This window comes from Geospiza fortis, unplaced genomic scaffold (assembly GCF_000277835.1).
Source record: "Geospiza fortis unplaced genomic scaffold, GeoFor_1.0 scaffold78, whole genome shotgun sequence".
Lineage (NCBI taxonomy): Eukaryota > Metazoa > Chordata > Aves > Passeriformes > Thraupidae > Geospiza > Geospiza fortis.
In genome coordinates this window covers 2,707,779-2,720,436 of record NW_005054339.1, presented here as the reverse complement: position 1 = coordinate 2,720,436, position 12,658 = coordinate 2,707,779, and the positions used below count along the sequence as shown (strand labels likewise).

General features: G+C 41.6%; 1 protein-coding gene across 2 annotated transcripts in view; it reads left to right on the top strand.

The window, feature by feature from the left end:
* POC1A (POC1 centriolar protein A) overlaps positions 1-12,658 on the top strand; it is a 42,851-nt gene that overhangs the window by 18,713 nt on the left and 11,480 nt on the right. The window contains exon 9 of one of the 2 annotated variants that reach the window (XM_031058168.1): positions 11,969-12,106. In XM_031058168.1, coding sequence (XP_030914028.1) covers positions 11,969-12,106 — 138 coding nt within the window. Of the gene's footprint in view, positions 1-11,965; positions 12,107-12,658 lie in introns of both variants that reach the window. The other variant, XM_031058167.1, reaches the window with a different exon arrangement.

Below are 12,658 nucleotides of genomic sequence, written 5' to 3'. Positions count from 1 at the left end.
TGGCTGGTTGTAGTTAATCTTGTTGAGCAGGAGCTGTAAGCTGAAAGGCTTTTTGTGACCAAGGGGTCTGTGCATAAGCGGCATTGCCCCAGATGAAGGGCAAACTTCAAGGCAATATCTGTTGCTCTGTGGCAGGGTCTTTGACCATATCAATTTAGATCTTTACTGAGGTACTAAAGTTATCTCTCAAGCACAATAGTGTTTTTTATTTAATATGGCTTCAGTCCATTGCTGGAGATACTGGAATAGCCACAGTATTTTGGGATGAACAAGATTGGAGTTGGCAACTCTAAGCCTGATGCCCTGCTATGTGGCGTGCTGTGTAAAGAAAGCAACCAAAACCTGAGGTTGGTTAATGTAGGTTAGTGGGAGAGATGGGAGGAAACAGTCACACAAGGAAGATGGTGAAAGTGCTTATTGGTCCTTGGCTGGTTTTGGCTAAATCTGACAGCTTCCTTTTCCTCCCCTTCTGTTCTAACTCTAAAGTTATGCAGGCTGTGAAACTATCAGTCCAATGACCTCTTTGTTTATTAGCCTATTGAACTGCTCTAGCTTTGAACTCTATCTGCTTTAATTTAAAATATGGCACAGTGTAATACTGGGCTGAAATACAGCATAGATACATCCTTTCTGGGAGAAAAATAACACTTTTGGTTTGTAGCATGCTTAATGGCTTAAGAAATGTAGACAAGGTATCAGCTAATAGGAAATGATGGTAAATTTGGCCTCTCCTGTGCTGCTGTTATTGCCAGAGCATCTTATCCAGTAATCTTTTAAAGAAAGGAAGAAAATCCCTGAGCTCTTCTAAAACAGTTTTTCATTATAAAACCTCTTAAGATGTCCATTGAAGGGAGCTGCTGAACAAATCCCTTGAACAATGCCTAACCACCTTGAACATCTGTCCCTCCAACACAAATGTTCCCCTGTGGAAGAGGGTTTACCTGGCCAAACATCAAGTAGATGCTGCTGGAACCAGCTGTTTGTGTGCCACTGACAGCAAATCTGTGTCATGTGCTGGTGGCTGACAGGGCTTGCTCTAGTGGTGCTCTGAGCCTGCAGGAAGCAAGACACTCTGTATTCTGAAGTGTCATGTGTTGGCTTGGCCCAGGTGCTGTGGATTTGCAGAGGCAAAAGTGAATCCATGCTCAATCATGCAGCAGAAAGATATTTTGATTTAGGGTCCTAAATTGCTTCAAAGGAGTTTTCTTAAACTGCTATCCAAATGCAAGCTTTGGCTTGGGCATGCAGCATGGGAGGTGCAAAATGTAGCTAGTACTATATCCTTGGATTGAGGCAGTTAAAATTGCTAAAGTTAGGAGGGGAAGAATAAATAATGTCCTCTGAGACATTTGAATACCCTAGGTAAAGATTAAATTTAGAATTGATCTGAAATGTTCTTTGCTGTTAAAAAGAAGCTGATATCTGAAAATGGCTTCATTCTCTATTTTAAGTATAACCTGAACATGAAGATCTTGGCTCCATAGTAACTTATACACTCATGTCAGTCTCCTCTTTTAAGTGAATGTCATGTCTTGTATCTTTTAGAAATAGATTGTGCTGGGCTCTTTAAGAGTACTACCACTCCTACAACTCACTGCAAGGCTTGAATTTCACTGTATTTTAATTTCTTTCTTGTATTGAGCCAAATGCTCGCTTTTTAATATGAATTGCTTATTTTGGTGGGTTTTGGGTAGGTGAGATAGTTATTTTCTCTCAAATTCAGACTTGAAGCTGCCACCTGCAGATCCTGATTTCATGCCAAGGTCACCTTTTCCTTCAATGAAAAGTGAACCTACTCCTTCTTTCTCTACTGCTGTGTTAGTGTGCCAGGATTCTGCCTATTGAATAATCCTGAGATTTTGCAGATATTTCAGGATGTAATTACATTTAAAATAGGCATATGAGTTATTATTTAGTTTTATAATAAATACATGAACACTATTCTTGACACATCTTGAATTTGTTTTCACCCTTAAGTCCATGAGAATCTTTTTCCAAGGAACGCTTATACTGCTGTGTAGCTGTATAATTTTTTGGTGAAGCATTGTGAAGGCACAGAGAGTAATGAAAACAGTGGCTGTGTAAAACCGGTATCTGGTTTCTCACGGAGAGGCTGACTAACATGCAGGAAAGAATAACTGAATACAGACATCAAAACTAGTTTGTCATCAAGTTGAATAGGAAGGAAAAACAATCCTAAATAAGCTGTGGGATAAGAGTCATGAAATATTGTCAAGGTTGGTGAGCTTAAAACCAAACTTGCTCCAAACCAATTTTCACTTCCCTAGGCAGAGGGAGACTGGAGCCTTTAGAAGATTCTGGTTTCTCAGGCAGTTGGTTTAAGTTCAGGATGCATCAGGATATTGGATTTATTTGTAACAATGGACAGAAACTTCAAAGTTGCTCTGCCCACCTGCTTGTGTTTTCTGTAAATATGGAGGCTTGGGAGATTCAGCTTGCTTTGGATGTAGAACTGATCTGTGCAAGGACTAATGCAAATGAAAGAGAAGGACACATGGGCAGAATTGCAGTCATGGCTGGTGTGAAAGCAGAGATGTGAAAGTGTGATAAACAATTGAAGCTGTCAGAAGTGAATTCTAAGTATGTTAGCATAGATGTGAGACTGTAAATGTTAGATCAGAAGTAGTGGCTCTGCAATAAATGCTTGCTCTTAAATTATAAGCTAACAATTGTTGCTTTAAAGTGTTGCATAATAACCTTGAAACCCAAGGTTCAGGGCAAGCACTCCTGGTGTGTGCAGTGGGAAGCTGATGGGAAGAAAGGAACTCTTGCAGTCCTGTGCCTTGATCCTCTGAGTGTGCTTGCTTTGATCTAGAATCTGATGGGTAAATTCATGCTTTATGCTACAACACTGAGTGGTGAGGACCTAAAAGAAAGTAAGAATGAGAGAATGGATTTTGCAGGTGATTTTAGAAATACGAGCTTTTATACTTGTCTGGGGTCAGTAACTAAGCATTTAGGTCTGTCTGGGTGAAAGTTGTGTAGGATCAGATCAGAGGATGTGTTCACTGTTCTGATAAGTTATGAAAACATTCAACATATGATTTATTTTTTTCCAGAGAGGGCCGATAATGTGCTTTATGTTGGAGGTTTGGTGGTGGACTTTTGTTTTTTTTACAGGTACGAGGAAGTCTTTGCATGTGTAGCTGCAGCTGATGTGAGTGTGCAAGAACACTTGTTTCATTATGGGACAGATTTGCTGTTGTTACTAATTCCAGGAAGGCTGTGTATGGTCAAGTGTCACAGCAAATGCTGAATGGTTGATGTCACATGGACAGTTAGACAGTGCTTGGGTATTTATCTGAGCTTGTTTATCTAAACACTGAAAATGGTGAATAAAAGCATTGTAGTATAAGCTAAGTAGGTAGACAGTTTTTTTATGAAATATTATGGAAAATAGGAAATATGCATTGATGTATATATTTTTTGCTCAGATTTAAACATAAACCTTCTGGCATGTTGTAACTCTGCAAAATGTTACTTTGCAAAGGAGGAGGCTTATGAGGAGATTTTAGCCTCAACATCCATATATAACTTTCTAATGAAAAACACCTTAAAACTTGCTTGTGCTGAGGTACCTCAGACAGACTCAAAAAGAGGTAATCCCTTGGTAGGGGAATTTGGGAGACATGGCTAGAAGTAGGAACTGTCCTCTGACATTTTCTTGCCAAAAAACTGTCCTGTTGACACTCTCTTCTGAAATTCAGGAACACAAATGTTTTAAATATCCTTAGCTCTTACGGAGGTAAATGGCACTTAGTTGTGAAGATACCAAATTTCTAGGCATAGCTGACCTTCACAAAGGAAAGCTTGGTAAGAACAGCATTTCAGCAGAAAGGACTTAGAAGCAAGCAGCCTGTGACTCTTCAAATGTGTCTTTCAGGTAAGACAGACATTTAGGCTCTTTTGGTGCTGCTGGGTTCAGAGCTTTCTCCAGGCCTTGGACTGTGCTTATTTCTTCAATAGTAAATTATCCCAAATGGTCCTGTTGGGTAGGATTGGAGGCAAATTCCAGAAAATGTGATCTGATTATAAAGTTGTCTGAAGTCCATCACTGAATGTCCAGAGCTGACTCCACCTCTCTCCTTTGCTGCTTGGGTTTGTTTGGTGACCTCGGGTGCCTCCAGTGCTCAGCCCATGGTCTCATGCTGACTGCAGCAGTTCATCCTGTCAGCTTGTCCTTTTGTAAACAAATTCCTTCTGAATTACTCACAGGCCAGATGTGCCTCTTTTTTTGACCTTTTGGCTTCCAGATTGGTAACTGTATCTAATTTTGGCATTTGTTAATACTTATGAATCCTGTTGTACCTTTTCTTTTTTACTTCCTGTGAAATTCCTTCCTGGGAATCAGTTTCATTGCATAGAGCTGTAGCTCGTTGCAATGGGATGTGAATGTGGGTTTTTGTTTGCACCTTCTCCACCCCCTTCTGTTTATGTAATTTTAAGCATTATAAGGAAGGGATCCTGTGTTTAAGAGCAGGGATCCAATCTTCAGTCTATGGCAAAGATGTGGTCTGCAAAATGATGATTTTTCCCCATCTGCTATCACCTGACTTTTCTGAGGATTCCCACTCCAGGAACTTTGGTCTGGTGCACAATTGCCTTCCTCCTGGAATAGGCAGGTAGATTGTTTACTTAAAAGAAACTGTGTGATGAGTATTCAAGATATTTCCACTGTTCTCTATCCTACCTGGCTGTCCAAGCAGAAACTTTGTAGGGATGAACAGGAGCCTTGCTGTGATTGATCACAGGAGCTCTTCCCTGCATCCTTCTCGAGCAGGGTGGTTGCAGATGGTTACCCATAGCTGCCTCTCCTCTTGTTAAAGGAAACCCACTTATCTAAATCTGTTTGGAGATGTGACCTTGTAATTGGTTTGTGAGGGAACAGATCTTAAACAGGAACAGAGAAAAAGAGATTGAGAGCGGCCCTGAAGAGAAAGACTTGAGGATGTTGCTTGACAAGAAGCTTGACTTGACCCAGCAATGTGCACTTGCAGCCCAGAAAGCCAGATGTGCCTTGGGCTGCATCCAAAGCCCTGTGGGCAGCAGGCTGAGGGAGCTAATCCTGCCCCTCTGCTGTGCTCAGGTGAGACCCCACCTGCAGGCCCCAAAGTGACAAAAATGTGTACCTGTTGGGGTGGGTCCAGAGGAGGCCATGGGGATGATCAGAGGCCTGGAGTACCTCTGCTGTGGAGACAGGCTGAGACAGTTGGGGTTGTTTAGCCTGGAGAAGACTCCAGGGAGACCTTAGAGCCCCTTCTGGTACCTGAGGGGGGACTACAAGAAGAGCTGGAGAGGGTCTTTGGCAAGGGCATGGAGTGACAGGAGTGTCTTGGTGAAGAATTGAGAGAGTAAAAGGCAGCACCCTCAGCTTGGCTTTGCAAAGGGCCTGAATGACTGCAGCAACCTGCAGCAGCTTTGCCTGGTAGTGGATGGAGCAGCTGTGCTGCTACAACTGTTTTCCCTTGTGCTCTGGTTTGACAAGATTTCTTCCAGAAATAAGAGGATCAGCTTTTAATTTCTGTCATCTTACAGTGAATAGATTTGTTCTTAGACTCTGGAACAATAAGGCAAGTCCTGACAAGTCATTATTGGTCAGAATAAAAATTGCCTTTTAAGTTCAGCATCTCGGGCTAATTAATGTAAATTCTCCCACTTAGGTTGCTGCTGTATGAGGTTTGTTTTAATGCTTGAGTCATAATTCAAAGAAGTGAGATGGAGGCAAGATTTTAAAGTTTTTTTCCAAGCTGCAGTTCTGTGCCAGCTTGGAGATGGATGAAGTTAGCTTAAGCTTTAAAAGTTTCTAAGATCTCAAACTTTTCTGCTAAAATTCAAACTTCAAGAATTAATAAGAACAAGTGCATGTGTTGTAGTGTGTCTGTGCCTGCATTACATATACATGGCATGCATTTTTATACATGTATATAAGTAACAGGATAGGTATGCACATCATTTGTATGTTATACAGTGTGTATATACCTAATTCAGAGGAAAAAGAAAAATTATTCTGATGAAGGGAATGAGCTGGAAGCTGTTGTTCCCCTTTCAGCAGATCACTTGCCTTGGAGGCTGGTGCTTTTGGTGTAAAAGAACCTGTAGCTGGACAACCCAAGGCTGAGAATAAACACTTTTTTTCAATGTTTGGCTGCCTTTACTTGGGAGTTTTTTTCCAAAAATCAGGACCAGAAAGAAGCAGTTCAATTCTTGGTGACATTTCTTACAAGTGTTTTTCATTCTTATGTTTTTGTTCCTATCGTGGCTTGTTTCCACACAGAACCGTTCAAAATTTGAAATTTTTGTTGTTGTTATTCTCCAGGAGCAGTGTTAGACAGTTTAGCATCACCTATGCAACAAAGCTTAATTATTCCATACTGAATTCTGGAGGACCTCTTCCTATTTCCTAAACAAACTCTAGGATTGATGGGAGGGGAGAATTGATTAAGGGAGATAAAATGCAGGAAACATAAATCTAAAATGTTGACGTCCAACCTCAGCTTTTCCTTTTCCAGAAATGCAGGCTTGCTTCATTTTTTTTGACAATTGGCAGTCATTAAGTTTTATCTGTGACTGGGCTTTCAGTGTCTGGCATTACTATTTCTCATTTCACTCTTCACATGAATACTATTTCTGCTTTTGGAAATGCAATATGTGCCAAGCTCCCATTTGTCTTCAATGTTACCTTGAAGCTGATGGTACTACTGTCTGTCCTGATTTAAAAGTGACACAGACTATAGGTGTAAGTAAACTGGACCAATAGACACTGAACCACAGAGCAAGGTCACTGAAATGTGGGATCAGCTTTTCCCTTCTGGTGAGGACCTGTTCTTGGCTGGAGATGGCCAGACAGCGTCACTTGCAGAGATAGGATGCTGATATTTCTACAAGCAAATCCAAATTTTGGTCCAAGTGCAGCCTTTTCTGTATGGACAGGCTGTTTTGTATATTTTTGAGTCCCTCAGCTGGGCACTGGCTCTTCCCCTGTTTCTGTCCTTCCGGGCATTCTGGTCAGCAGAGCTGGATGCTCTGATGCTGTTTCACTTAAAATACACAAGCCTGCTTCATCCGCCTCCTCCTGCCAGTGCCTCACTTAGGCTTTGGCACAGGAGTGCATGGGCATTTAAATGGCTTTGAGATGTCCCTATTAACTCTTATTTCTTCCTGAGTTTATCAGGAAGTTAATATTTATTTGCCTATGGTGAAATATAGCTGTTACAGTAGAGGTGCCAAATTTTAGTGGTTTTTTAGTAACAGCAGTAGGGAGGAGGGTTCTGCGTAAATAATTGCATCAAACCCAAGGCAGTGTTTGTCTGAAGCAAAAATAAAAGTAGGTAATGTTCTTTTCACCTGCCTTCTCTTTCCTCTCTCTCCCTCCCAGATTCCCTACATTATTGCAGCTTGAATTCTGGTATAAGAGTTGAGCATAGATGAATGGTGATATAAATTGTTTCACAAAGCTAATTTAACTTGTGTCCTAAATTGAGTTGTTACCCTATGCTGGTCTGGACAGTAGATGGGGAGTAATGCAAATCTTGAAGAATGTGGTTGCTCCAGAATTTTCAGTGCTGCCTTGAAGAGGGGATACCTTTCCAGGCTAGACAAATGTGCCTGTGCTCAGTCAATGGTACTTTGTGTGCAGCAGGGAGGACTGAGGTACTTCTCAGCTTTTCATGAGCCCTTCTGTCTAGCATGGTGTGCTCCATCTGACCTTCCTGTGGAGCTTACCTTGAAGCTGATGTGCTTCCACTGGATGTCACTGTTGCTCTTTGGGAACACATTTAAAGTATTTTACCTGTAGTGAAAATGACTCCTCAAAATAGACTTTTAAAGGTATTTCTCTTTGCTTTGGATTAGTAGAATTGGGGTTCAGATGAACTGCATACAGCACCTTTGAGGATTTTCTGCTGCTCTGTTTTTAGGGGAAATTTTTCAGCTAAGATAATGAATTTGATTGCTCTAGGGAATTTTAATACATTGAAGGTCTGTGTTGAATTGAACACATTGGATGTGTGTGTTGTTTAAGGGGTGTGCTGTCTTTCTAGATACTTGAAAATTAATTCTTGGCAACAACATACTGTCTTAAAAAAACCCCACCAAAACACAAAACCCTCAAAAGAGTAAATACACTGTGTTAAGTAATTGAAAGGGACTTATAGGTAGAGCTGAACTTACCCCCTTCACACCACTCAATTCTTCCCATCCAGTGGAGAGAGGTGAGGAAAAGAAAGAAGAAATATTTCCTCTGGACTGAATTATAAGAATCCTACATTTTATTAGTAGGTGTAAAACTGAAGTGGGTGATTATTGTATCAATATGTCTTCTGAGGATCACCATTTAAGGAGCAAAATGGCATTTTTTAGTTATCTCCTGCAGTTTGCTACAGATGCACATGTGTTGTTTAGTTCATACCTGCCCCCCACCCCCTGATCAGCGCTGTAATTGCTGGCCAGGATGCTGTTTAGCCAGAACAATTTTCATAAGAGGCTCACTAAGAGACCTCTGGAATGAAGGCTGATTAATTTTCCCCTTCCCCCAAGTAGTTGCCTTGTGCTGTCTTTAAGTGGTTGCTATAAATAAATCACTTCTGTTTTCCCTTTGTCACTGAGATCTGTATTGTATTCTGAAACTGCTCATCTCTTCTTCCTTTAATGTTCAGCTGCTCCTTGCTCTGCTCCCAGGGTGTAATACACAGATGTTGTAATAAGGTATTTAATGGCAGAGACATTTGTTTGGTTGTGCCAAATAAATTGTACACTTGAACTCTGACTGAAATGAATTAAACCTCTGCAGCAGTGCCATTGTTTCTGGTGCCTGTGCCCAGCATTCAGCTGGCACTTCAGCCACAGGTGAGTCAGATGAGAGCACAGGAGTCACTGCCTGTAATCATGATGGTCATTTGTACTGAGACTGACACAATTTTTCATTTTTGCAGTGTTTTTCTAAACCTGTTAGAATTTAAGTTCCTGATGGCTGGCTCAGATTATATAAATTGTCTTTAGAAGAACTCCTGGAGTCTCTCTAAGGCTGTATGTTTCTAAGGGTTTTCCTATTCATTCTGGTGAACAGCAGCTGATTTAGTCTGCTTTTACAAAATTTGAAAATGTTTCAGTCTGGAGGCAACTTGGTTCTTCCTCAGGTAGGTGCACACTTCCCAGAACTGAGTGGTCGAAGACCTTGGTCAGCTGGAAGCCTCCTTTTTGGAAGTGGCTGCTGTGACCCACTGGGTGTTTGCTGGCTGGCTGTGTCCCTGCTTTAGACACAGGCACTAACTCAGAACCTCATTGCTGAAGGCTGCAGCTGTGGGGTTTCTTGATGGGCAGTATGGAGCCTGTGGTGGTTGAAATGGGACAGTATGCCATGTTGTCATGTTTCTGTTTTTAAATGTAGATATATTTCTGTTCTTGGGGCTGTTGCCTTCAGGAGCCCCCATGGCCTTTTGGAGGTGGCTTTTTGTGGGTGTGGTATGTAGCTTGTGAGGTGAGCAGCAGAACATGGCATCTGACACTGGCTTCAATTTGACATGATGAGGGACCACCTGACCCCTAAAGCATCAGTGTGGGAACATCTCTGCAGTATTGCCTTTGCCAGACTCTTACACTTTGTGAACTGTAACAAAGAGAATATAGACTCAGAGTTCAACCCCAAAGCTTTTTATGAAAAGCTGTCTGACATATGCTATAAAGATAGATGGAGAAAATCTGTTGCTACAGTCATTTTTCTGCTCTGTGAGTCAGCTTGTTCTAATGGGTTTTGAAGAGGATAGCTCATCATCATTTGGGGTTTTTAAGTGCAGGTTGTATGCAGCGTTAGCTCACTAAAATTTTCTGCTATGCCATGATTGACTGGCCTGAAGTTACATCATCAGCATAAGCTAGTCGGCCTTAAAATAGAAAGAAAATGTTTTTTTAATGCTAGTTACCTATTGAAAAGCAGTGGTTTGTGGGTTTTGTTTGTTTTCACTTTTAAATTTAAGCAGCAAATAGCAGGTTTTTACGACTGGATTGATCTCATCTCTGCAAGAACATATTTTAGTTGATTAAATCAATGCATCAGTGAGCAATGTGTGGCTCTTTGGCTTCCTGCAGCACAGGAGTAGCTGGAGTGTGGCTCCCATGCTGTGTGACCTGGAGTGTGGGCTGTGTTGGCCAGGGGCCTGTAGACAATCTAAATTATTCAAACAGGTGGGAGGAAGGAAATTAGCAGAGGCTGGTGTGGCTGGTACCACCTGATACCCAGCTGCAGCCCTGGCCTGTGGTGGAGCACAGTGATCCCTGTGGAGCAGCTGTCACTGAAACCTTCCCCTTCTTTCCTGCTCCTTATGCAGAACTGGCCATGGGAGGCTTAGCAGTAGGAGGATGGTTTGGTGGGCAGGGTCTGGAGGAATGGTCAGCTCCTACTTGCAGTTGGTGGCCAGCAGCAAGGCTTTCTCCTGTCAAAGCTGCTGCAGCCTCTTATTTCTTCTTCTCTTGCTCACCCCTCCAGTCTCCACCTTCCCTAGGTACTCACATTTCTGCTCCTTGTACTACTTACTGCATATTTTGCCTGTGTTGTTGAGCTAGATCTCAGCCTTGGGAGCCTTTATGTGGCCTCAATCACAGCACAAGGGTTTTTATGTATATTTTTTAAATATATAATTTTTTTTGTATGCATGTATATATCTTCATGATCTACTGAACAGTTTGGTGGTTAAAGTTATGTGAGCTGGTCTTGTTGCAGTTTATTTGCAAATCTGCACACATCTGGCATCAAATACAGAAAGGAGCAGGTAAATCAGTACTGTGCTGGTGAGAAATGCATGCCTGCTGTTGCATAGGAGAGAAGATACAGAGGCAAATGTTCATTTCTACTTAGCAAAAGTACATGTGGAAGAACTTTTGGAGACTGTTTTTCAATCTGTCAGAATTCCTTGCTTTGTTGATTTGTAAATTTTGTGAGTAATAAGTGCATGGGATGGAGCTGCAGCAGACATTGGGCTATGGAGAAGTGTTTTGAGAGCTGTGGTCTTGGCTTTCAATTCAAATTTTGTCCATTAGTGTAAATTGAGAAACTGAAGTCTGCAGTTGCTTAACCAGTTGGCTACCTCCTTTAGTTAAACTTCTTTGTACTGCTTCTACTGGCAATATTGCAGATAAACAATGCAAATAGTGCTTGTTCTACAAGAAAGATACCATTTTGAAAGAACAGGAAAGAAGAATAGGTTTTTTAGTAGAGATCTATTTGTGTTTTTCAAACTTAATTTATTCTGAATGAAATATTCAAGCTTGCATAACTAAAACAGTTGAAACTTCAAAGTAAACTTGTTCTTAATCTCGTTGAGGAGGAAAACCAGTTCAAGATATAAACAAAATTAAAATTACTTCATCAAAACATTTCCAATGCATATTGGGACATCTTGCTTCTGCTGAACTTAACTATGGTACAGTGTCTTTGCCTTCTTTCAACTGCCAAACATGGAGAGAGGCTTTAACTTCACTGTTGGAGTGAAATAATCAGACTCCTCTGGGGTAGCTTACTTAATTCCTGTCATTGGGATGTAGTGCTTCCCTAAGCAGCTCCAGTAAGTCTTCACTTACCTGTAGTCTGTGCCTGTGTGCCACAAGAGCACACCAAAGTTCTTTGCACAAGAAAACTTGAACCTTGAGGATTGCTTCCAGATTTTTATCTAAGGTTTGCCTTTCCTGGTGGGAGTTTAAAAACAAACAAAAGCACACACAATTCCCCCAGAAAACAACAAAACTACCCTCCACCTGGAGCAGGCAGACAAGTCAGCAGAAGCTTTTCCTTTTCCAGCTGTGGCAAGAACAAATCCTTTCCTCCTTTGCCTGTTTTTAATAGCCTAGACTGTCCCAGCATAAACTGTCCTTTACTGTTTACCCTCCATGGAGCAGCAATCCCTGTGCAGTTATTTGCATTGCAATAGCAGGTCATGTCTGTTTGTTCTTCTAGCAGTCAGAAATGGATGGTGGCATTCATCATAAGAAAACAAAAACTCAGGATTCTGTTAGGACCCATGAGCAGCAAGAGGAGGAGACCAGTCTTGCAAATACCCTGGAGCATATTATGGGACAGCTGGATGTTCTGACTCAGGTATGGTTTGCTTTTTAATTTGTTATTGATAAAGGTACTTGTGACTGGAAGAATTGGGAATGTTTTGCAATAGGTTCATAGAATAATAATATGGCTAGTTCAAAACCTCTGCTTTTTAGTAGTATTTTGATAAGTCTTTCATCATCTGCTTCTCAGCTTCTCTCTATCAGTTCCCTCACACTGACTTCCACCTTAGGCCCTGTTCTTCCCCAGTTTCTTTGTGCTGCAGCGTGGTAGAGGCAGCTGGAGCAGCTCTGATAGACTGTGCTGTTAGCCAGGGTTTATCTAAGGTGATGCCTAAAGGAGTGGTTGGCAGAACAACTCTGTTTTGGTGAATAATCTGTGTCTCTCTTCCCTCCTCCGTTATAGCCCAGCCCATAGGTGAACTCTGTTCAGATCCTGCTCCTTTTCCCCACCCTGCAGTCACCTACACAGTCCAATCTCTGCAGAATCCTCCTCCCATCAACAAGTCTGGGCCCTTCTGTGCCTCCTTGCTGGAACATGTTTTTCACCCACAGCTACAAACAACTAATCCCTTGCTAAAACATTAAC